Source organism: Cynoglossus semilaevis, chromosome 1 (assembly GCF_000523025.1).
Source record: "Cynoglossus semilaevis isolate Cse_v1.0 chromosome 1, Cse_v1.0, whole genome shotgun sequence".
NCBI classification, from domain to species: Eukaryota; Metazoa; Chordata; class Actinopteri; order Pleuronectiformes; family Cynoglossidae; genus Cynoglossus; species Cynoglossus semilaevis.
Genome location: NC_024307.1, coordinates 31,362,434 through 31,387,074, shown reverse-complemented (window position 1 = coordinate 31,387,074; position 24,641 = coordinate 31,362,434). Strand labels below are relative to the sequence as shown.

The window sequence follows — 24,641 nt, the reverse complement described above, 5'->3', positions numbered from 1 at the left end:
ATAGTCAAGTGTTGTTTGCCTTCACATCTCCAACCTCCTGCCTGATTGATATAATAGTCACTTTACAGTTTTCACAGCAGTGAAAGTGGATGGAAATTCGAGACGTGTTTCAGTATCCAGTGAAACAGACAATAGATAAATCAATTCAGGGCCACTCCATTATAGCGTTATTTGTTTCTTATGTGTTGTCATTCCGATCAGTGATGCTAAAAAACAAACCACACAATCAGATTGCATAAACAACCCTAAAACGACCAGCCCTTTGTGGTTTAGTGAAGAAATGTGGCGATGATTGTGCAAAGTTCTGTCATCCCAGTTTGACGCCCCGGCAGAATCAGAGCACAATAATGAACACCACCCACACACTGCAATCCAGAACAGAACTATATATTTTAACTTCCAAAATTTGACAAAAGGCTCTCCGTTTGGAGTGTTTTTGTCAGCAGAAGTTGTGCAAAAAAATCTGTTGTTGGTTAAACTACTTTTTGGAGCATGATGAAGCCTCTGAGGTTGTTCTGGAAAAGCTGTGGGGAGGGGCTTGGATTAAGGATGATATAAGAGAATCACTTTAATTTGGATGGCTTGTTTTAGTAAGCAGGCTTATCAGACAGCACTCTGGGTGCACAGGTAAATCATTTTAATTTGAAAATGTTGTGAAGATCTATCAGGAGGTGGTGAAATTGAAGGAGTTACAAGAGATTCATTAACAATGGTGTAGACATGAGGCCATGCAGCAAACATCTGCTGGGAGAAAGCTGTATTTGTGAGGGAATTAAATATGCAGTGAGAAGTTTTGATTTTCATTATGCTAGGAAGGAGAAGAAAACTGCTTGATTTTGCCAGACTTCTTGACAGATGCAAATTCCTGCCATATGGAACTTGACAAGATACATTATGTCGATGCTGTTTCCATCTGCCTGACAACAGGGCAAATGTATTTGAGCCCCATTGACAGAGAGATGTGCAGGAAATCCTTTGCATGTTAACAATAATGACAAATAACCAAAAACATCTTCTATGATGATTAGGTAAGACCACCAAAAAACAAAAACAAAAAACATATAGTTTCCTGAGTGAGTTAGACTGTAAATGAGTCACAAGCATTTCTGCACTGCGAGGGAAACAAATTTGCTGCTGCAGGACAGAAGCCACAGAGAAACTGATGGACTCTGAGCAGCAGTATTAAGGAGCAGGACTCTCTGTTTAGCCTAAAGTGTCCCATAAATCCCAAAGGCCATTGTGATGCCAATTAGTAAACATCTGACTGATGACAAAAAAGACTTCCGAGTAATTCTGGCCAAATAGAAGGTTAAAAAGGAAGTTAGACACATTAGTCTATTGAGGGAAAAGCCTCGCACTTTACATTTCATGATGTCAGAAATAACAGTACCTTTCATCACACTGTGGCACCGGTTGAGTAGAAATTATATTTAATTAACTAACACAGGATGCATAAATAACGGGAGAACATGCCGAGCAGCAGAGCTCAGTCGGTTTCAGAGTCTGGATATTAAAGTACCATTAAGGCGGCACTCATGAAACACCTGCTAATAAAAAAAGTAACACAAAATAAAAAGAGTGAATGCATATCAGGGCCCTAAGGACATTTCTAACTTCTGTTCGTTTGCCACAGGCAGGCGAAGCCAAGTAAGCATCAGTCAGGATGTAATGAGTGGAGGGAGCATTTAGAGACAGGACTGTGTGCCTTGTGGTAATGTGCCAGTTCATTACATTTTGTGACAGTGCAAGATGCCTGCACCGAGCACTTCCTCTGTTTGTTTATTCACTCGGATCCATTGAGGCTAATGTGAGTCGCAGAAATACTGGTGGAGGAGCATTTGCGACTTTAAAGTACAGCGTGTTCTTAAAACTGGTTGTATTCTCCTCCTCCTCGTCCTCATGGAAATCTGGAAGAAGCTTTTCTCAAGCCATCGCCTCTCTGTCAAGATGAAGGCATTTTTGTTTTCTGACATTCTTTGATGATTAGCTGTGTTTTATTCACACGATCGTTCGTGTAAAATGAGTGTTGTGTTGAAAATCACTTGAAAGGAAATATTTTCCAGTGATGATATTAAGCCAGACTTAATCAGAAATGGATTTACTTTCTCCAGAAGTAAATGAGGCATCAGATGAGAATACAAGCTTTTTGAAGCACAGCGACTATGGTTGTGCGTCCTTACCTGTAGAAGTAGGAACACCCTCGCACTGTGTTGTGTGTAAAATGCTCTTGGCTCTTTTCATTCCCAAAGTCCTCCAGGGGGTCGGACCACAGCAGGTCGCACATGGGCCCATACGCTGGCGGCTCTTTGAATCTGTCTAGCTGTGGAGGACAATGTGATCACACTCGTCAGCCTGCCTGACTGGAAAACCTACACATGTTGTTTGCCTACAACTGCGGGACATGTTCAGCATGTTGCTTCATTCTGTCAGAGTCACGCTGGCTGCCGCTCCTGCTGCCACCATGATCATAAATAAACTGGGACTCCGACTAGCATGTTCACTGAAGTGTTGTTAACTTCTGTTGGAGGGAGAAATGAGAGGAATATATCAAGGCTTCAGAATGAATGTCATTCCAGAGACAGCCCTCATCCTTCAGTACCTGGCAGGATTTTTTTGCAGGAGGAGAAAATGTGCTGGCAGCCATTCGTTTGGAGCAATGAACATAAATGATTTGCCTTCAGCTGAGGATGGCTCTTTCTCAAACAAAAGCTTGTGGATTACCAGATGGGTACAGTGATGGACACTTCAATAGAGGAAATGCTATTATGCATGCCCTTCAATTGAAGCCACAAAATCCATTTGGAACTATTGAATTAGTTTGAAGGCAGGATACAAGTCCTCAACATTTTTTAATGAGTGGGAGGAACCAAGCGTTGCTCTCAATCATGCCTGTCCAAGTCCTGAGGAGTGTTTGAGACAGAACTGGGAGGTTTGCTACACACACGGCAAAACACGACATGCCAAAATGAATATTTCTTTCCTTCATTAACTCAACGTGGATGTATAAAAGTACACAAAGTGGAAACAGATTCCACCTTTGACAAATGATTTGTAAATCTATGGCCACTAACGGCCATCTGCTGTCTCTCTCTCTCTCTCTATCTCTCGTACTCACACACACACATGCACAAAGACAAAAATAGAGCACTTTAAAAAGCAAAAATCAAAAGAAAATACTTTCAAATCTGACATACTTTCCTGATGTCATCAAGATTTGTGATTTCTGGAGACAGTCCTCCATGTACACAAAGGAACTGCTGGTTCATAAGTGCAGCCAAGGGAAGGCAGTCGAAGGCGTCCATACATGCGTCATACACCCTCTCTGAATACTTAATTCTACCTGTCATGGGAGAAAACAGGGCAGGGAGAAGTAGAACATGCCAAATTAAACAACCCAGATCTCGTACATTGGGACAGTGTGCAAGTCTGGGATGGAGAGGACTTTCAAAAGGGCCAAAAAAACTTCCTTTACATGTTTTAAAAACAGCACAATTTCACAGCACTTTTATGCATTTTTTTTTCTTGTTTGAGTCCAACAGAAATAGTTCTGACATGTGTAAATATCAAGGAAGGAAAAAAAGGCAGTATCCTGTACCAGGCCAGAGGGCACTTTCAAGTGAGTGTTTGAGGTCAGTGGCTGAGCTACATGTATAATAAACAGCTTTTCACAGAGAATAACTCAATTCTCCTTTTAGTGCATACAGAGCTGTAGAGCAGTCTGCTTAAATCAGCTCAAAGGTCTAAAAAAGTAAACGTGGCACAGGCAATACTTACATTCTTGCTTAAATGTGAAATACTCTGTTAAATGTCTACATTCATGGTTCCCACGCAGCAAAAACAGTGTTTTGGGGTACAGTATCTTTAAGGCCCACAAGTACAGCACACACTGAAAAAGAGAAGAAAACAAAGAGACAGTGAGGAAGCGTTACAAAACGTCGTATATATGAAAACAGCAAGTCAGACTGTCAGTATCAAAGTGCACCATAGTACAAGCAATTCTGCTCACAATGAAACATTCATAAGGTACATTTTGTGGCATAAATCCTGCTTGAAGCCTTTCATCTGAGGAGAGATACAGCACACGTAAATAAAATATGTTTTATGAAACAAAATATGTTCAAGGAAACGGGCGTAGGCTTTGAGTTAATGACTAAATTACGGATCTAATTTAGTTCCTCTCTCAACATAACCCTGGGATATGCCGTGACATTCGCCATCGAGCAGAGTTAATATCTGCAGCCTGATTTACCCTCAGCTCCCATTAATGAAGACAGCTTTAGTGTGTGTCACACTTGATAAGGTCCTCGTGACGACGCGGACAAGCGCACGGACTCACTTCAATACTGAAATATCCCCTGTCAACGTAGTCCCCCAGGAAAAGGTAACGAGTAGAAGCCGGTGATCCTCCGACCTCAAAGAGTTTCATCAGGTCAAAGAACTGCCCATGGATGTCGCCACACACTAGAAGGAAGCAAACATATGTGCATCAGCAACTTATACAACAGACGAAAGACCTCATGACACAGGCAGAAAGAACACTACAACAAGGGAGGCGGCTTTTGCAACCAGAATCTTGCACAAATTCACCCATACAGTATGTCCGTTTGCAATCATCGAAATAAACGCTCTCACTTTACCTCCTTTACTATAATGACATGTGTTAAAGTACATTCACTGAATGACTGATGGTTGTCAGGGAATATCCACACATAAACTCTGACTTCACACAAAGAAAGTATTAATAAATTATGATACATTATTTTGGTCTAGACTGATGATTTTAGTAATATGGAAAAGAAATCCAGTTGAATCTTCCTTTTATTTAAAAATCACTTAACATTTAATGTCAGTAAGGATGGGAGAAAAAACGATCCTGTTTCATCATAGTACACGTTTTGCACTCTTATTCATTGTCACTAGAACATGTGATGCATTCTTTATACTTTACACATCGATCAAAACTATTTTTGATAAAGGAATTTCATTATTGACACTTTTGGGCTCCAACCTTACATAATTTAACATTAGAATTGTTAGTGTTTATTTTTGTTTTGTTTTTTGAGGAATCATGTGTCCTCCATGACACATCTGAATTTTTTTTTTCTTGACCATAATTTATTTTTTAACAAGGGAGATATATGTTAATGCTATTCAGAAACAACATGCAAAAAACATTTGTTTTTGTCTCGTAATAGCAGGATGGGTATTCTGCTCCATTAAATGTTCATGATACAAATGTCTGTTTATTTAATAATATATTTCAATACCCGTATTCATATATTAGCATAATAATCTCATAATTACAGTATAATTTTTGTTGGCCTCATAACCCTGAGGTGCCCAGAGATTCCCAACCCTAATTAAAACAGTGTTTTTCTTTTAGGTGAGAACTAATGGTCTAACAATCCATCAAAGCTCTACGCTAGAATGCAGGAGCAAACATGAACTTTTCGGCGCACACTTTTTTAAGATGATGCTGCAATATTACAAAATAACTGGCTTCCGGGTCTCTTTTCGGCTCTTGGCTTTCAACGCGTCCACCTCTGTGTTTATAACCTTGAGGCGATTTATCAGTGTAGTTAGACTTAACTTCAACATCCGCCCCAGCCAAACACAGTAAAAAGGTCATTGTCTGAAAACAAATTTAGTGGTATCCAACTCACGTCAGGATAAGAAATACTGGTCATAAATCTGTCTATTATTAAAAAATAATAATTAAAAAGGATGCCTCATCCTCAGCCTCGTAGTATTGATCTATTTTGGCACTCAAGACAACAATGTATCTTTCTATAAAGTATATCTGGTATCATATGCAACCTTTTAACGCCGCAGCGTGCAGCCCTTGAATGGTATCAGGGGACTGTTGTGTAGAGCGTCCACATCAGATATCAGCAACTGCAAATCACTTCACCTGATTGGTTTCCTGTCACACCATGTGACCAAGTGCTTTATTACACCCATGGGAAACAAGAGGAGCAGCAGAGGCCACTGCAGATTTGCTGCCTCGCCATGGCTGACTGACAGGGTCCACGAAGGGTCATCTGATTTAAAGGATATGAGCAAATTCATATCCACAGCAAAGACTGGCTTAAGGGGTTATTTACACGTAGAATAATTCATTAATCAGTAACCAATGGATTCACTTGTTTTTGGAAAAATGTGAACAAGTTATATCTTCATTACTTGGTGGTAGTTGAACACTTTAGACATGACAATAAATCATTTTTAACATCTGAAAGCTACAGGCCCACTGCTGATTTATACCACAGCTTATTATAATATTGGTCATATGCACAAGAAGACTCCAACTAATACAAAGCCTAGGTGGTATTGTTTCCATAATTTATCAGGGAAAATGGACAAATTGGAAATACTTGTCAAACATTTTGAAAAAAATACAAATGTAGACTCCTGACAGAACAGCACCAGTTTTTTTTTTAAGAAAATATTGAAAATGAAATTAGTTTGTCTTACTGCATCAACCTTGCAGTAGCCTCTGTACATTGCATTCTCAACTAACTGTCAGATCCCTTTGTGTCACAGTGGATGTATCCACATCGTGTCACATTTTTGTTAATAAAGATTCAGCTGTCTTTTTCATCTTTGACACATAGACCCAAGTATTTGGACAGAAGGACAGAAAATACAGGCAACAAAAATCCAGTGTTTGTAAAGATGTTTTACTTGGTACTTTGAAGCAGTATTTGGTGAGAAATTGCAGAAGAGCCCTAAATTGCACTGAAATTAGACCACATTATAGCAGTCTGTCCCTGAGGCCAGCACTGGCCACAAGAAGACAAACACAACTAACACTGAATATATTCAACTCTGTACTGGCCAGAGTTAAAACCTGGCATAAAGGAAACGTTTATTTGCTTTAGTTCTTTTTCTGTGCTGCAGCTGCAGTAGTGAACTAATAATATGAGCTTGGTTCTTTTCGGTTGAGTAATAAAACACAAACATTTAATTCATTTTTTCATTTTTTTTAATTTTAAAAATATACATTTTTACTTTATTTATTTACTTATGTTTCTTAACTGCTGTTGTCAACAAACAAATGTCACAAACCAGTTTTATTGTCTCACTGCTGAAACCTTATTTTAAAATCAGCTCATAATCTCCATATCCATAAATCCTTCAACTGTCACTACTGTAGGTTCTAAGATCCATTAAGATCTCTCTCTCTCTCTCTCTCTCTCTCTCTCTCTGTGTAACCATTCCTATAAATCAAAAGCCTATAAATCAAAAGTCTATCTGTGTCTCATTTGTCTTCTGTAATAAATCGGTCTACTGTTGCTGTAGGCTTAGATTTCAACAAATATACTACAAAGACACGACATATCAAATCTCTTCAATCAACATGGTCAAAACAACAAGAAAAAACAAATCACGTTTCTATCGTTTAATCATCCGATTGAACTGTAAACCACCTTGTGCACTTGGGAGCTGTTGTAGGAATAAAATGAATTGATAACAATCAACAATATCCACACTGAAATCTACAGCGACGACAGCTGTGATAAGTGTGCCATTAATACGTGTTGTCAAAGCAATTCATCCGTTCTTCAAGCAGTCAGCAAATTAGCCGTTTACTAACAGGATGAATGGATTGCAACCTAATTTGCGAAAGGGACGGACCTTGTGTGTTTGTCGCTTTACGAGCTGTATCTAACAGCAAGAACTACAATAGGTGAAAAAAGACTTTCAAAGATAGCCAATTAGTTGGAGCTCTGAAGACAGCGTTGGAGAGCAATTATCTCCTGTTATGAGCCTCGTGAGACAGCTCTGAAAACCAACTCTCCTCTACTGTATCGTAAACCTCCTCTTTACCATTTGTCTTTTATTAAACCCACACTGTGTAACAGTTTAAAATCCACAGTGGGGACCAACTTCAGGAAGGAGGCTTGTTATTCTGTCCAGTTCCTACAGAGACCATTAGTCCGTCTTGCGAACAGACAACGTGTACAAACATGAAAAGAAAAAAAAAAAACAGTTCATTGAGGAAAAAGTTTAGTTTATTTATGAATAAGTATTGAAGTTGGACTCAGTAGGACATATGTAAACACTATTTTTTTTATCTTACACTTGTTATTTAAAAGACAAAAGTCATCATCACTATAGTTTTTAAATCTGTGCACATGTGGGGGGGGGGTCAAACTGAAACGCAACAGTGGCTCACTCCTTCATCTTAGGGCTGTGCTTTATCACAGCAAACACACTATCTGCGTCAACACACACCTACACTCAGTAGGACACATCCAAACCCTATTTCTTTTCATGCTAGAGGTTGCAGTTTTCATGTAATTTGTAAAAACAATTAGGGCAGATAATTAACTACGTATTGCAATTTATTAGTGAGGTGATCGTTTTTAAAATGATAAAGAGCAATTGCATTTAATTGCTTGTGCTGATTTGTGGACATAATCCAAATGTCTAATTATTTGCCAGAATAATTAACTCTGAGAACTCATTCAAACAAGTATTTTTCACATTTATTTAAAAAAAAATCTGATGAGGTCCTGGTGGTGATGACATTTTTAAATGTCTTTAGAACCACCTAAAGAAAGAAAGAAATTCATTACTGATCACAAATAACAAATCCTTTAATCAATATTAGTAAAAAATAAACACAAATGAAGTAGCAACGAACAGTAACAGTAATTGCTACATTCTCCCACACTTATATTAGAACTTTTCAAAAAATAATCAAAACTCAAATCTGTGGGAAAATCAGTGGAGTTATTATTTTTTGGTATTTGTAAGTTCCCTCCAGACTACAGTAAATCCACCCTATTATCTATCCGACTTAGGTTACCCAGTAAAGTGAGCATGCTTGTTGCCTAGGTTAATGAAAGTGAATCGAGAACAACTCTCTTTATTTTCTACAATAGGATTCACTACTTGTCGATGAAAGCAAAATGAAACATAAACTAAACACAGCCACAGCTTGCGGATTCATTTGACTTAGTAATGGTCTGTCATTCTCAAGGCTGCTTATTGCCATGGAAACATCCCAGCGGCAGCTTCTATCCATCACTGTAGGTAGAAAAGCACAAACAAATCTAAGCTGGTGCTGACCAGATAAAGAACCACTGTGTTTCATTAATGGCAATAAAATGCCTCTATTGTGCAGAAACACTAACATGGACACAATTAAAATCCCTCCAGCCATTTACATTACCATTAAACTGTGCTCTCTGGCTAAATGTACGTCCACTTGGAAACAACCTGTTGTGCAAAATGTGCAACCCCACTATAATTGTGAGCCTTTAGGAATAAACTCACTATGCAGGCACTTTGTCCCCCATATTTTTAAAAGTCAGCGCAGCAGGATGGACGTCCAGTGAGGGATTAACTTCAATTTGACTTGACATACACATCACACACACTGTGTGGGAGGAGGACGGCACAGCCAGCTGACCTTTTTGTGAGGCATCACAGAGCTGTGCGAGTTCAAAAGACTGTGGTTAAAAAAAAAACTCAATGTCATCATCACTATGGATTGTAAATCTGTGCAAATGTGGAAGACAAATCAAACAGAGACGCAACAGTGGCTCACTCCTCCATCTTAGGGCTGTGCTTTATCACAGCAAACACACTATCTGCTTCAACACACACCTACAGACACGCTTTGCTCTCCCTCCCTATTGTCGCACAACATACAAAACAACCCAAACCCACGTAACAAGAGCAGGTGGGTGTACATTATCTGGAGTGAGAAACAATTCGTTCTGGCCATCTCCAGTTTCTGTGCTGGAGTGATCTCCCTGAGTAGCAGCATATCAGCGGGCAACAGCTATTGAGTGGGTGGTGGGCATTACACAACCTGGCTTCAGAACCTACACAGGCCACTCCAAAGGCCGGGCTCATTGAGCGAGAGAAATCGCGTTGAGGCAGACTGTGCCAGATCATGTTTGAGTGAGACTGGATGAAAACAGTACCCCAGGTTTTTATGATGGCGCTCTCGGAGAGATATGATCCTGCAGAGCAAGCGGGGGTGGAGTTTACAGTCCTGTCAACATGAATCTGTGTAGAGTGTTTAGGAAGCAGCTATAAATGCTGCAAAAATACAAGAGTGGTTTAGAGCTAGGCATTAAAAGTCAGGGAATAGACAAATGTTCAACAATTCTTTTGTACAGGGGAGATAAAACAACCCAGCAGCAAAGGCCTCTGGAAAACTGTTTAGTGTCTTTCAGTTTGGTTGAAATAAATGACACTACAATTACAACTGTGCACAGCTAGGTAAATAGGGGAAGTATAGGACTTAGTATTTGTGTCATTAAGTATGGCTTAAAATAAGTTTGATATTTTATATAAGTCAAAGTGAGTTGTTTGATGTACAGTTAGTTTAAATGTTTCAGCATCTGTTATTACTTTTATTTTCTTCACATTGACAAAAGTCTAAAAGGGACAGAAAATATTTCTGCATTAAACAAAAACTTTGTTACATTAGACAATACTATATAAAAATAAAGACAAATAAAAATACCCTTTCTGAATAGTCAACATAGACATTTGAACAGAAAATATGAAGAGCGTTCACACCAATAATGTGTTTCAAATGAGAACAGCTTTCACCTAAACTAAGTAGCACCATATAAATCAACGCATCAACAAACAAACAAACACACGAACACACACAAGGTTAGTTAAATAAGTCTGTCCAGAAATGTGATTCAGTGAGGAATATAAACCTTTTCTACCCCAGTGCCACTGAACTGAAAAAGCAGATCTTACAGTAAGTCTTCCACCTGTCTTCATACTTTCTGTTAAAATACCTCCAAACTGCTGACTTTGTTAAACTGCATAAAACAGGACCTACGTGGGCGACAAGACACCAAACTGAAGGACCTGAAAAGTAGTTGCAGTGTCGCTGGATTGGCACATGTTCCTCATACTTGAGAACACGTGGGTATATATGAGTATATGACCCAATAACTTTACTGATATCTGTATTTGAATATTCCTATCATTCAGAAAAAGCCAAAAATCAAACAAACAAAAGAATAAGGTGCTAAAAAATCATCCTAACTAATCAAATAATCAAAATGATGAGATAGAAAAGTCGATGTATCTGTTATATGTAATTGAGTTATTGTAGAAAAGTGCAAAGAAGGTGCTATTTTCATGTTACTGTTGGATGTCATAAAGACATATAGTGTTGTTGTGCACATCATATTGTTTGATATTTTTCTCTTTTGTTTATTTGTTCTGCCAAGAGTATCTGAATGATGCAGACAGGAAATTAGCATAAAGAAAACATAAGCAAACAGGGAAAACAGTGAGCGTTACCCAGAACAGATGAAGTTCTTGGACCAGCAAAGACAAACAGAGGAGAAATAAACTGCTGCAGATGGTCCCCATGACAAACCCAGACACCACTCAACTATAGCATTCATTAAATCGAAACAAATTGGCTTTGCATTTTTTAAATTAAATCTACAGAAAATGTGCCATGTTCTATTATTGGGAATTGTTAGTAAACTACTCACCTGTTTATTACCTGTACTATTAAATTATGATTAAAGGGCAGTCATGCATTTCACAAACATAGGACATAGTTACCAAAAATTAGCTCATCTAATTTACAAAACAGAAAATAAACAACAGCTAGGGGAAAAGTAATCGTTAAAAGTTTTCTCCTTCCACTGTGGAGTTACCACAACACAAAATAAGTTCACTTCTTTAACAGGGCCAAGAACCTGTACTGTAAACAAACACAGGAGCAGTGTAAAAAAGCTGGCTGTTGCCTGGTGATGTGGCTATAGGAGCTCTACTAGGTGACTTGTGTGAAGGCCACAGGAGCAGCTTGCACTCAGGGGCCTAAGCCAACTCTGTTCTTTAGCCAGCACCCCCCCCCCCCTACCAAAAACCCCACCTGCCATCTGGCCCAACCAGGAAGTGGACTGTGAGCAGCAGAGAGAAATAGACGTAGCTACAAAGTCATGGTGCTTTGCATCGTTGATAAATATTTACATACTGATTTGCTGACCGTGTGTTGAGTTGGAAAAGGAGGTGTGTTAACGGGGAGAGGGATATAGAGATAGAAAGGGAGAGGGAGAGAGACAGGGAGAGAGGGAGTGTCCCTGAGCTTGACACAGTAAGATAAAATGCAGCACATGGCAGACAGAGGGGAGAGGAGTTTTGAGGGAAACAAAGAAATGTTTACAGAGAACAGTGTGTCACACAGAACCCTCAACAGAGAAAACCTTTATGAAAAAGACTACAGAGTGGGAGAGAGAGGGTGAGGGAAAATGTGTTATAAAGGAAGACTTCTGTGTGTGTACACACATACACATACAAACACACACACACATGGACAGACACATTCCTTCTAATATACACTCATGGGAAAAGCTGTTCACTGCTGTTTATTTTTTTTTACCCAACACAATACATTATTTTAACCATGAATTTTAAAAACGATTCTATCTGTACACGAGGTCAACAAAAAGTGCACAAGAACCACATGTTTTGCATTACACTGTAATGCGGTGTCACAATGAGATTCTCTCAACAATATCCTGAGACCAAATAAAAAAAATATGTAATGATAATATTGCATAATAATGAAAGTACAGTTCTTTCAAATGCAATATGTTTTATTTCTGATGAGTATTTTTTACGATTCCCAAAGGTACCTGAATGCCCCTTGTTATGGACACGCCCATGAGTGAGCACTAATAAAAAAAGAAAAAAAATTATTAATAAAAATATATATATGTATATTAATGGCTGTTGGTGGTTGCAAGGTTGTGAAGCTTCTGTAATAGTAATGGACACTTTCTGTGAGAGCACACCGTTTTGCATTTGTATTTCAAGCTAATGGCTTTAGTGAGCGTTGACTGTCGGGACGAAAGCGCTACATTTCCAGGTCCAGTTTTTTCCCCCAGCTGGGGTCAGGCAGTTATGTTTTAGGTGGGCATACTAGTTTGTTGTAATAGCTTTTTTTTTGTTTCCACCACTTTGGAGCAAATTAATCATACTGCTTTGCTGCACACTTGCTGTGTGTGTGTATTCTAGCGGCCCCAATGCACAGACTGAACCCTCTTCTCATCCAGCTTGTTTGGAGGCCAGACAAGAGGACGTCATGGAGTGAATTTTAATTAATCAAGCGATCAATGGTGTTATTGATTGGCCTTCTCACTGCATATAAGAAATGCAACCTAGGACATCCATGCCTGAGCAAGTTGACAGCACGATAAGGCTACTGCCCTGGTACAACACTACTGACCTGTAATCTACACTGACCTGGTGCCCCGTACACCACCTGTGATGTCATTTGGATGAAAACAATACATTGTGGTCGCAAATAATTGTATAAATGGTTTTTGCATTAAAAGAAAATATTTTATTCTGATGTTTATAATACATACAGGTATTTCTTTTATTCTCCTAGAACTGTGCTGTAAACTTAAATTGTTGCCACATTTGTCTGCCTTAGCAGCTAGAAAAGATATTTTTAACATAATAACCCAGTAAACAAGCTTTTGTTAACAACTACAAAATGATGAATGTTAGTGAGGGAGAATAATGCTCGAGGAGTTTGAGCAGGGACCTCTCGAGGTTGTATTTTGGGAAATTGCATGTATTAGAAAAAGATGAGGTTGCAATAGATCCTTTGAGTGCGTCTCTGCCTCTGATTATGACAACATCAAAGATGTCTCATCAAAAAGTCTAATAGAGGACACTTGACCAGGAAGATGGACAACAATAGATGCATTGGACCTTTGCATATGCATAAGCAAGCACTCATGTCTGTTCATTCACCAAAGCAGGAATAAAATGGCCTCGCGTTAGCTGAATAAAAGCCTAAAATTGGGGAAAATTAGTATTCACAATAATACAACTAATGACAGTTTTTTTTTTTGGTTTCATCACCATAATAAAAGCTCTAGTAGCGAGACAGAAGAAAAACATGTCTCATTAGACATTTTTAGGTTTAGTGATTCTGCCACTTGATTAACAAATGATAATTCATACAATTCTGTTGATATTTTCTGTTTTAGAAGAGCACTTCACTGGAAGTGAGTGCATTGGCAAACATGTTAATTCTGCCAATCTGGGTGAAGTGGAGACTTTTCTGAAATAAATTGGACTGTTATGGCCCACTGGTTGCCAGAAGGTATTATGATTTAATTAATCAAAGAAAATTAGGCTTTCACATTGCTGCAAGCCTGAATATCTTAAAAGAGCACACTGGTGTGTGCGTGTTTGGTTCCAAAATAGTTACATGGAGGGCAACTGGACGAAGTAGGTTTTTTGGAGACGTTTCACCTCTCATCCAAGAGGCTTCTTCAGTTCTGACTGACTACAGGATGGGATGAGAGGTGAAACGTCTTCAAAAAAACCTACTTCGTCCAGTTGTCGTCGATGTAACTATTTTTGGATTAAATGACATGGATGACCAAAAACCTACACAGACATGCGTGTATGGTTCTAGTCAAACATTTTCCTGCAGGAGAATATCTAACACTTTAAACAGATGGAATTATCATTATTATTTTGGGTTGAGGTGCAATCACAATTGTGATTCTCATCAGTCATTCCTAACCATGGAGCTGGTTGGGCTGCGAGCGCCACCTAGTGGGCACCAACTTTCAGTTTAGAACTTGTTGGCTATGAGGGCCACTGGAACGCATTGTTAATCAATTGAAGCTGTGCCTTATTTAGCTGCTCACCTGTCACAGGAGCATCAATATCCAGCAGGTTCCTCTCTGAACGCAAGATCGCAGCTCCCTCTCCTATGAGCCTTAGGGCTACTCCTTCCTCAACACGCCCTTCCTTGGTTAAGTGGGCTTTCAGCACATCCACTTTGGGCTTCCCATCGCTGTCAAACACCTCTTTAGCTGTCAACCGGTGACTTGGAGGGAATGGGACAGCTGCCAAAGGTGAAAAGAGAATTACATGGTTAGAGTGAGAAAAGATTTTAGACAATTCGTCATCACAAAATCATCAAAATGAGTTGATCTATCTTACATATTCTGCACCTTGAAGGGGGCCAACCCCAAACGGGAGTCAGTGGTTGCCCCCCCAAAACCCAGCTCCCCCTCTGAAACAATTGACCAAACTGCTGCTACAATCTGTGAGTCATTTAATTTCAAATATGTGTAACAGACCCATGCCCTTTCTGAAAAAAAGCAGGAAACTGACATGTCAATTGTTTTATCAACAGAATGTCTTTTGCATGAGGACAAAGTCTAAACAGTACAATGAGTGCATTATATGGCAGGGTTTAATGTGTAACTAAAACCATAGCTGACACACTTTACATTCTGTGATTTATGCAAAAAAATAAAAAACATATTTACACAAAAAAGAATGTACTGTCTTTCAACTTTATGTATCTTTATTTCAAATTTATATTAACTGATATGGCAGTAAGAATATGAATTGTGACAGTTTCCTGAGTATAATTCTTATTTTATGAAGGGCTAAAATCGATTACCCTCTGATGCAGGCCAACCCATCACACATGCACACACACACACACACACACACACACACACCCACACACATCTACCTAGCCTTGCTATTAGAATATAAAAGTTATTTAAAGGACCATTTCGCCTGATTTTAAGTAGCAAATAAAAGAATGTGCAACATTTTGTTTCCAACCTCTACAAGATCCAACCTAATTACAGCATTGTAATTTATGCAAAGCACTTTTTCTACACCAATAGCCCACTGAGTCTTAGACTGTTTATGAAAGACATCATGAAACACTGAAAGCCTGTTATGTAAGTCTAAGAGCCTGAGCTTGTATCAATATCTAAACAACTGGCTTTAAACAAGGAAAACAAAAAGTGTAAGCTTCAAATTGAGCCATTGTGTATAGAGGATTATAGTGGCCTACGTCTAAGCAGAGGTAACTTCACCAATCACCAAATGAGTTTATAACTTATTGAAAAATAAGGACTAAGAAAGACTTGATTATAGTCCACATTCTGCTCTTTTTCACTGAGCAGCTTTAAAAAGAAAAAAAAAAACAAAACAAAACACTATAACACAAACGCTTAATTATCATTCACCTGCAGACATTATAGCACAGGAGTGGGACTGTGGCACTGAAGCATCAGCAAATGTCATTGAGCTGCTAGCTGAGTAGGTACCCGTGTGTGTGTGTGTGTGCATGTCTGGTACAATCCATCCTTCCCAAATGTGACATCAGTGGTAATTAGAACTGCACTTTATCTGTGTCACACTGTGCATTGTGACACATAGCATCAGGAGTTCCACAGCAGTAGTTAAAGGTCTCCTGCAGGTGTACATTAAAACCACTGAGTTATTGGACTGGCAGAGTTTAATCACTGCAATCAACAAAGTGCAAAAAAGGCCAGGTATACAAAATAAAAGATCTTAATGTTGTACGTGTCCTTTTAAAGCATTACAGTAGAACCTCCACCTACGAACCCATTCCTTGTTGCCTGCTACTTCTACTTCTAAATAATAGAAGGAGCGGTAGTACTTCTAAATAATCAGATAATCAACATGCGCCCTAAGAAAATTATGGAGAAGATATTCATAAATGCACATGTACACATATATACAAACATCCATACAATGACCCTTTCCTATTTGCATATCAACTTTATAATTGATGCATACTTGTATCCAAATAAATACTCTTCCTTCCTGATACAATATAAACCCAGTGTCTCCACACAGGTATCCAGGGCATTTAGAAAACCCGATCTGAGATAGAAGTACCACTGGCCCCAGGTTGGCCTTTTCCAAGAACCTGCTGTGCAACTCCAGTCTGAGGTCAAGACGACTATACTATGTGTTATGTATAGAAATGAACCCTGTGAACTTTGTGTTACATTATATTTATGTAGAAAGGGGGGTTTGGTTCTATATGATAGGAAGATGGAAATGAACCTGATAAAAGATACATCCCATTTGTTTGTTTTGCCAGGAGCTAAAAGGCACCTCTTACTCATTAAGGATGCTCCTAACTGTGGAATTTCAGAAAGACACGACTGCTTTTTTTGGTGGTTGACACATTCATGAGAATCCTCGTTGGAGCACTCAAGCTACTATCACAAAAATATTTCATGACTTTCTCAAACTGCTCAGAAAATTCAAATCAGACAGGGTTTCCAGATGACAGGTAGGCTCATCCACTTGAGATACATCAAGATGATGCAACATAGTGGAAAACTGTGGTAAGTTGACAGAAGATGCCATTTTAATGGTCCAGCCATCACTGCCATGAGTGTAAACCTAGTATTCTCCACATCTGCCCTTCTCAAGTAGTCGAACAGGGTACATTTTAAAATTCAAACACTGAAGAATAACATTATTTCTGAGCAAACTGCGTAAAAGCTGTAGCTGTTGGCATGAGGGCATCCTTGCTTCACACCATTCTCCTATTTTCTACAGCCATGACAATGGAAACACTGTCAACTTTCCCCTTGTGGAATTTTTTAACAGCTCTCTTAATTACAAGACTAACACCCACCTCTGCCAAAACATCACACTGCAAATTGCAATGGTACGTTTTTACACCCTAACCAGAATGTCTTTACAGAAAAAAAACCCAGAAAATCTGAGTCCCTAGTTTGAAAACATGTATTGACAACTCATTTTGTCAAGACTCTCAACACGTTCAATTATTGAAACAAGAAAATAAATGGTTGTGTCAAATATTGAACTAAAATGGGCCACATTTCTCTTAGTCAGTCAGTAATTAGCCATACATAAGGTACTGACTGACTACGAAGTCAAGAGAGAGAAAAAAAAAATCCAAGTCTAAAACCCCCAAAGCTCTCAATCAAAACAACAGCATATGAACATTCCCACACAGAAACAGTTGATTGCAGCAAATAACCCTGTGCATCTTTCATACAGGCCCAGCACAGCTGTGAGAACATAATATGACCTGAGGCAATCTGCATGGAACTCGAGTACGACTCAAAAATGGTCTCTATTAGCCAACCTCTTTTGCCTTCATTAATGTTACCATTTCTCTGTTGCCTTCTGTTATGTAAGCAGGAAACTGCACTGCAGCCTTCAATTTAGTGCTGGAGAGAAGAAAAAAAAAAGACAAGAGAATGTGAGGGTGTCGGAGGGATTGAAAAGGATTGAAAGGGTCTGATTTAACTTCCTCAGAAAAATTCGGTTACACCAGACATGCTGAACGTTTTCAATCACTCTAATCAATTAAAACTCAAATATGGGCCAACGACATTATTATTTTAATATCATTTACCATCAATGATCACTCAGTATTAGGTCTTGAGCTCAGAAAGTTAAATTCCAACAACAACTGCAACTGAAGGGAACTGTTTATGTCGCAGTCATGGATCCAATAATAATGATGGCTTATTAAAGAAAGTGTAGACCACAACGGGCAGTCCCTCTGAATCCACTGAGAAGCAGTGGGAGAACATTCAGCTTATAATGTTCAGGTTGGTGTAGATCGGAGCTAACAGGTTCTCCCTTAGGAATGAGACGGAGGGTGGTGCACACATACGGAGCTGGACAGAGCAGCTTAATTGGAGAATGTCAGAAAGGCTGTTGCAGAGCTCACCTGGCTCTGGCTTTATTTACTGAAGAACACAGAGTGCGATGCTGAGTCTGGCCTGAAACGTCTGCAACTCATGAATATCTTTTGATATTTTGGCTTGTCTATCATTTTCTGAGTTCTACATCTAATAAAATTTAAAAAAGAACACTGCTCCATGCTGCAGTTTTACAGCAGTGATTCCTAAAATGAATGCGCAGAACTGTGGTAGAGCAAGCAAGACAAATCAATTTAATCTCTCATATTGTCATCATCGTCCCAATATAATATATGTACATACATATATATTGATGATGTACAAAAATTTGAATTCTTGGCCAAAACAGAAAACCATAATTGAGGAAACGAAGGCTAAAAAAACAAAAACAGAAACACTGAAGGAAATTATTATGCCAATTTTTATTACCATTGCTTTTATGGCTATGTGAACTAAACCTCAATAAAATCAAGGCACTGCAAATGCATAAATGAATAATTAATTAATAATTGTCAAAATAATTAAATGTCAAATGTCTAGCAGAGAAATAAAATCAACTGATAGTCACATAGGAAGTCAGAACAGAATAGCCCACCTACTCTCCTGCAGGATCTCACAGTACATATCAGACAACGAGGGTGCCTACCTCTCATCTGGCACACTGCGCTACTTCTCCTGCGCTGTGAGCTTCTCCGTCCCCATGCGGAGAAAATCTTAATATCTCAATTATCAGTTTTTTATCAGTTCAGTTTTGAAATAAGTTTAAGCTGAGTTTTCAAGCAACAGCTGTGGATTCATTTAGATCATTTCATACGTGACTTGATAATAAATAAAGGAATTAAATGAAGGAAGTCATTTCAAAGGGAAGTAAAAGAAAATGTAAATTGTCGATATTGACAAGGAAAAGTAATAAATAAAATTAAAGCTGTGCAACGCCACTGTCATTAGATCATTATAATCCGTTTGAAAAAACGTTTGAAAAAAAAAAAAGTAGAAAGAATTTATTAATTTTTAGCCAGTCTTCACTTAACAGTTCACATTTGTGATTCACATTACCTAGTAAGAAACAAATAAGTGGACATTTGCTCACTTGGGACCACCAGCAAGTGGACAATAAAACAAACAAAACTATAAATATACAGCAGAGTGCTCAGCAAAAAAACCAACAACCATGATGAATTCCTACAACTATAGCGCCAGAAACCATTCTGCAATGCACAGCATAGCATATTTCCATCAGATGGTGAATTGATCCTGAGGAAACTGCTGATGGAGAACGATGCAGCTCCATCCGCTGGTGGTCACCAGTGCGCCCCTCCCGCCCACAACACTCTACCCACCGCCACTAGACAGGCCACCACACCCGCAGCTCAGCTCCCCTTAATCTCAGCAGGACAAGTGGAAATCTCAGCTGGACCGAGAGGAAGCGGACAGAACAAAGACTCCAGAACTATGTGTGAGTTCAACAAAGGCCAGGTCATTATAAGCATTAAAGCAAATCTGACTGCAGGGTCACAGGTAAGCTTTCAAAGAGTGAATTATATAAGGTAAATATATCGAGTAATACTTACTCCTCAAAATACGACTTGTGCACTATTTTATTACAAATTGGGGTCAAATATTGTGGTTTGTCTGGTTCTGGGTCAGTGTGTATTCATTATTTTTTACACAAACTTCACTGGTGCTAAATGTGGAAGAGCATGTAGAATGAGCACTTTACTAAGAACCTTAATTTTGACTCAATGCATTTCTACTTTCATTCTTGTATAATTTATATTTAGACAAAAAGAAAAAGTATAACACCAAACCTGTCTTTCCTTTTAAACTAATTGGAAACTTAAAGTTATCTGGTCAAATGACTAGGTAATACCAGATAAAATTACTACCAATATTAAGTATATCACTTCTACCACTATTAATAATATTAATTATACAATATTATTATTGAAGTTATTACAATGAAGTAACTAATATGTGCTGTATATATATTGGGATGGTTGTCAAGTGGGCCCTAAGACTGCAACTAACTCTCTACAGAGAGATGAGCATAGTTCATGAAATTACACTGCAACATTAAATTACAGCAGGATCTGCTTTAGAGCCTATGGTAAACAGAATGCATGTGTTTCTGTAGGCGGTTGGAAACACAAGATACACCAGGATGCACTACAACTTTAAATTTCAGCTGGCAGAAATTGTATTGCTTCATTAACGCAATACCACAGAACCCGTTCAGGAGCTGATTATCTGACATGCATAATGTAAAAGACTGAGATCCTCCGGCTATGATTCATGACAACAAAAGGACGTGCAGCAGCTGAAGCATATGACACATGTAATTTTTAATATGGTAGAGCTCATATTGCGAATACACAGTTTGAGGTCTATGGGATCTGAATGAGTGCCCAAAGGTCTTTGTAACACTATCAATCAATAACTTCAGTCAATCACCTTTCAAAGAAGTTATGCAATACAGACCTGAAATAAACCCAGTGTGTATCCTAGCAGGAAAAATACATTATGTTTATAATCACTGTAGCGTGTATTGTGACACTAAGAAGTAACTAAAAAGTGCCTGCAAACTTACAAACAGAGTATAATTTTAAATAGAAAAAAAAACTTATCCTGAAAGGAAAAACCTAAACCAAAAAAAAAATCTAAATCAGAAATAAAATACTTGTTTTTAAAAACAGCATGTATTATATAGCATTACAGATCAAATAAATCAAGACGGCATGATGCATGTGGTCGATTATGCTAAATGAGCTACAAAAAAGAGGAATGACAAATTATTAATTTAGTAGTCTGAAGCTAGGATGTTTAGTTTTGTACTTCTATGTTTTGTCCTGTCTTGTCTTCGCATGGGAGAGTGAGAAATTACATTTTGATTCCTATCTATGTGTAGTACATGTGAAGAAATTGTCAATAAAGCTGACAAACTTTTTTTTACTTTAGTATATCTCGGTCCTAAGAACCGCAAATAATAATTTAGGATGTTGCATGAATCTGACAGGACAGGGCTTACAGAAATTATGTATCATTACAATAAACAAATATAGCTCCTAAATCCATTTGGCAACAGTAATTGATAAAGCAAGATTAAAATAAACTGGATTAGCACACCAGGTAAGGATTGGTATGCACGAAACTAAAGCTACAGAAGATCTGGCCACCAAGGTGAGGCCAGAGATTTAACAGGCTACCATTCTTCAAAGCTGTGGTATAGAGGCCCTTTTAAAATGGGCAGGAACCTCTTCACCACACAGTAGTCAGGATAAAAGTGAGCCCCAAACAGAAATGCTCGGCAGAGCGTCGCTTTGAAGTACAATACTTTTCAATCTGTGTGCAGTGTAAGAATGGAATGGCTACTTCTGTGGTTAACACAGGAAGGAGAGCACATCTGACAGAACTCTCACTAATGGCGTGGTCACACTGTATTCGCTGCGCAGCAACCCTAGTTTCGCTACTCGTTTGTGTTCACATTGCATACTAATGCGCACTTGCTCCTCAACTAGTGCGCATAAACTAATTCACCTCAAGACGGGGGTTTCAATCCCATATTAACTAATTCAGGTGTAAAACCAGTAAAACTACAACGGGTTTTGCTTTGTGTGTGTGAACAAAAACCTCACACTTTAAATCTCACACAAATCTTGTGCCTGCTCATCTCCCACCTCCTGTAATCTTCCCACATGCTTTTTTACCAGTGTTTTTCAAATGACTGATAAGTGTGACCCCTCTGATGCAGCGAAAAAAACACAGAGCTTGAATTGGAGGAGGATGGGCGCAACAAGCGTATTGTAATGCCGCTCCAAAAGCACAAACCAGATGGAGACCTTGGTGCTTCTCAGAACTTTTATTACAAACAATCGATAACCGAGCTGTTCTCATTCTCATTGAGCTTCTCATTGACTTCTCCTCATTCTCTCCATCTCTTCATTTTGCTCCTTTCTCTGTCTCTCTCTGACCACACTTCTTTACTCCCTCCTCCCGTACCCGTGCACGACAGAAATACATTATGACATTATACTGGTGCTAAATGCAGTAATTGCCACGAGGGATGAAAATTCCCAGAACTCTCGTTACTTTTCGTTGTGCTGATCACATATAAGTGTAAGTTTAGAAATTGCGTGAAATTAATACCCCCTTCTAACTGTGGACAAAAACAGATCAAGTGTGCGGCAAATTCCGTATTAAAAATGTGAACACAAAAGAGTATTTGCTGCGCGTACATTAGCTAATACGGGAGTCGATCCCTGTTAAGTGTGAAAACAATATGCCTGCGACAGAGACAGACAGCAGGGACAGAGAAGACAGAGAGGACTGCATCAAAGAGAGATATTGTAGTAAACGTACGAAGCTTACCGGGTATTAAGAAGACCCAATTTCATTTTCTCTTACACAAACTTCTAATCTTGAACAGCTTAATTTGCTGCATGTCATTAATAATTCATGGCCTAAAAGACCTATAATTTGCGTTTAAATTACTCAGGTATTTTTAAATTAACAGCAAGTAGTTCAGTATGTAGACGACAATGAAGAACTGATTTTCCTTCTATTTAATTAATTTTGATGGCAAGTTACAGAAGCATTCTTGTAAGATGTAAGCCTGCTTCTTCTTTAAATACATTATCCATGACATAACAGCAATCTGCCAAACAATTAGTTCAAACGTAAACCAATTGAGGAGGGCGCCCTCACACACACTTGTTACATTTCTAAGGTTTGTATAAACAGAGCATCAGTATTTAAACAAAAGAGCAAATGCAGTAGTAAGGAATTAAAATTTTTTTTTAAAAAAATAATACAGTTGTACTGTTATGCTTTGTCAATGCCGTCTTTTTCCATTCTGAAGACATTCTCCCCTCAATGTTACGTATTAACTGCTACATATTATTGCATCAATTATCAATTTATTGTAATGGTTAAAGAGCTTTTTTTTATTGGCATATTCAAAAGACAACCTTTTCCACAATATATATATATTCAAAAATCCTATTGTGTATTTCCTTTTGGCAGTACATTAAAGTTCTGTAAACTTTTACATTTTTTCCATGGCATGCCATGTGGTCAATCTGAGAATCAATATGAGCATCACTTTGACTTAAAGCTATCTCTACACTCTAACAGTGTTTATAGGAATGTTGACAGTCATCACCTACTGCAAAAACATGTGAGCGTTTGCATCACATTGACAAGCAAGAGAGATATAAGATAAAAGTGGGTAAAAGTGGTTGCCAGGGAAACTGTGCTCGAGAGTCTCAGTCTAAATCTTTCATCCATCAAAACATTGGCTTAAATATTAGTGGCCAGCAGCATGTTACACTCTGCATCAGTTGATCTAAGGCTGCATATTTGAGGAGAAGTAATCTGTTCCAATATTGTATGCTTAAAAGCAAACACCACTGCAGTGTGATGAAATGTATGCAAGAATATATATGATATATATACACCAACTGCTTACAGAATGATCATAAACCACATACTGTAGGTTTCCATCTTTCTATTAAGGTGGCCCCATTACTGACAGACAGGTTACACTGTAGACATGCGAAAGCCACATGCAAGACCTTCATTCACTCTACCATAGCTGTCAGAGCTATCAAAGAGCTTTGACAGAAAAAACCCTAAAGCAGCATTTAAGGGCAACGGTGACAGCAAGACAAGGCTGAGTGACAAGCAAACGTTAATCCTGCTGTCAGTATTTCAAATGAGAAATGGAGGAAAATTTGGCACCAGGTGATGAAAATGGACCACTGCTCAGACACCACTCTGACTAAGACCTTGATTAATTAATGGGGTACGGTCTTAAGCGTGGGAGACTTTAATGGGTGAGGGCAGGGATGAATGATTATATGCATGTAGGAATGGTCAATTGGGAGTAGGAGGTAGACAAAGCTGTGGGGGTTGGAAGGTCATTTTCTATGGGGAGCCCCTGCAGTAGTTTTCTGGTGGTGATTTGACGTGTGACAAGCCATCAATGAACAGCCGATCGATGACACAGTTAGAGGCTGCCAGAGAACTGATCAGGACTCCCAAATGACCACAGATATTTGGGGCTGAGATGGGGAGTTCCATGAGTCAGGGAGGGGAAGAAAATAATCAGTCAACTGACAGGATGACGAAAAAGATAGT

General features: G+C 38.6%; 1 protein-coding gene across 4 annotated transcripts in view; it reads right to left on the bottom strand.

Annotated features, from left to right (window-relative positions):
- LOC103390268 (serine/threonine-protein phosphatase 2B catalytic subunit alpha isoform) overlaps positions 1-24,641 on the bottom strand; it is a 62,286-nt gene that overhangs the window by 20,872 nt on the left and 16,773 nt on the right. For all 4 annotated transcript variants that reach the window (XM_025056936.1, XM_017035766.2, XM_008326072.3 and 1 more), the window contains exons 2-6: positions 14,682-14,882; positions 4,337-4,461; positions 3,775-3,886; positions 3,195-3,340; positions 2,181-2,320 (exon numbers count right to left, since the gene is read on the bottom strand). In XM_025056936.1, the coding sequence (XP_024912704.1) occupies positions 2,181-2,320; positions 3,195-3,340; positions 3,775-3,886; positions 4,337-4,461; positions 14,682-14,882 (724 nt within the window). The remainder of the gene's footprint in view (positions 1-2,180; positions 2,321-3,194; positions 3,341-3,774; positions 3,887-4,336; positions 4,462-14,681; positions 14,883-24,641) is intronic.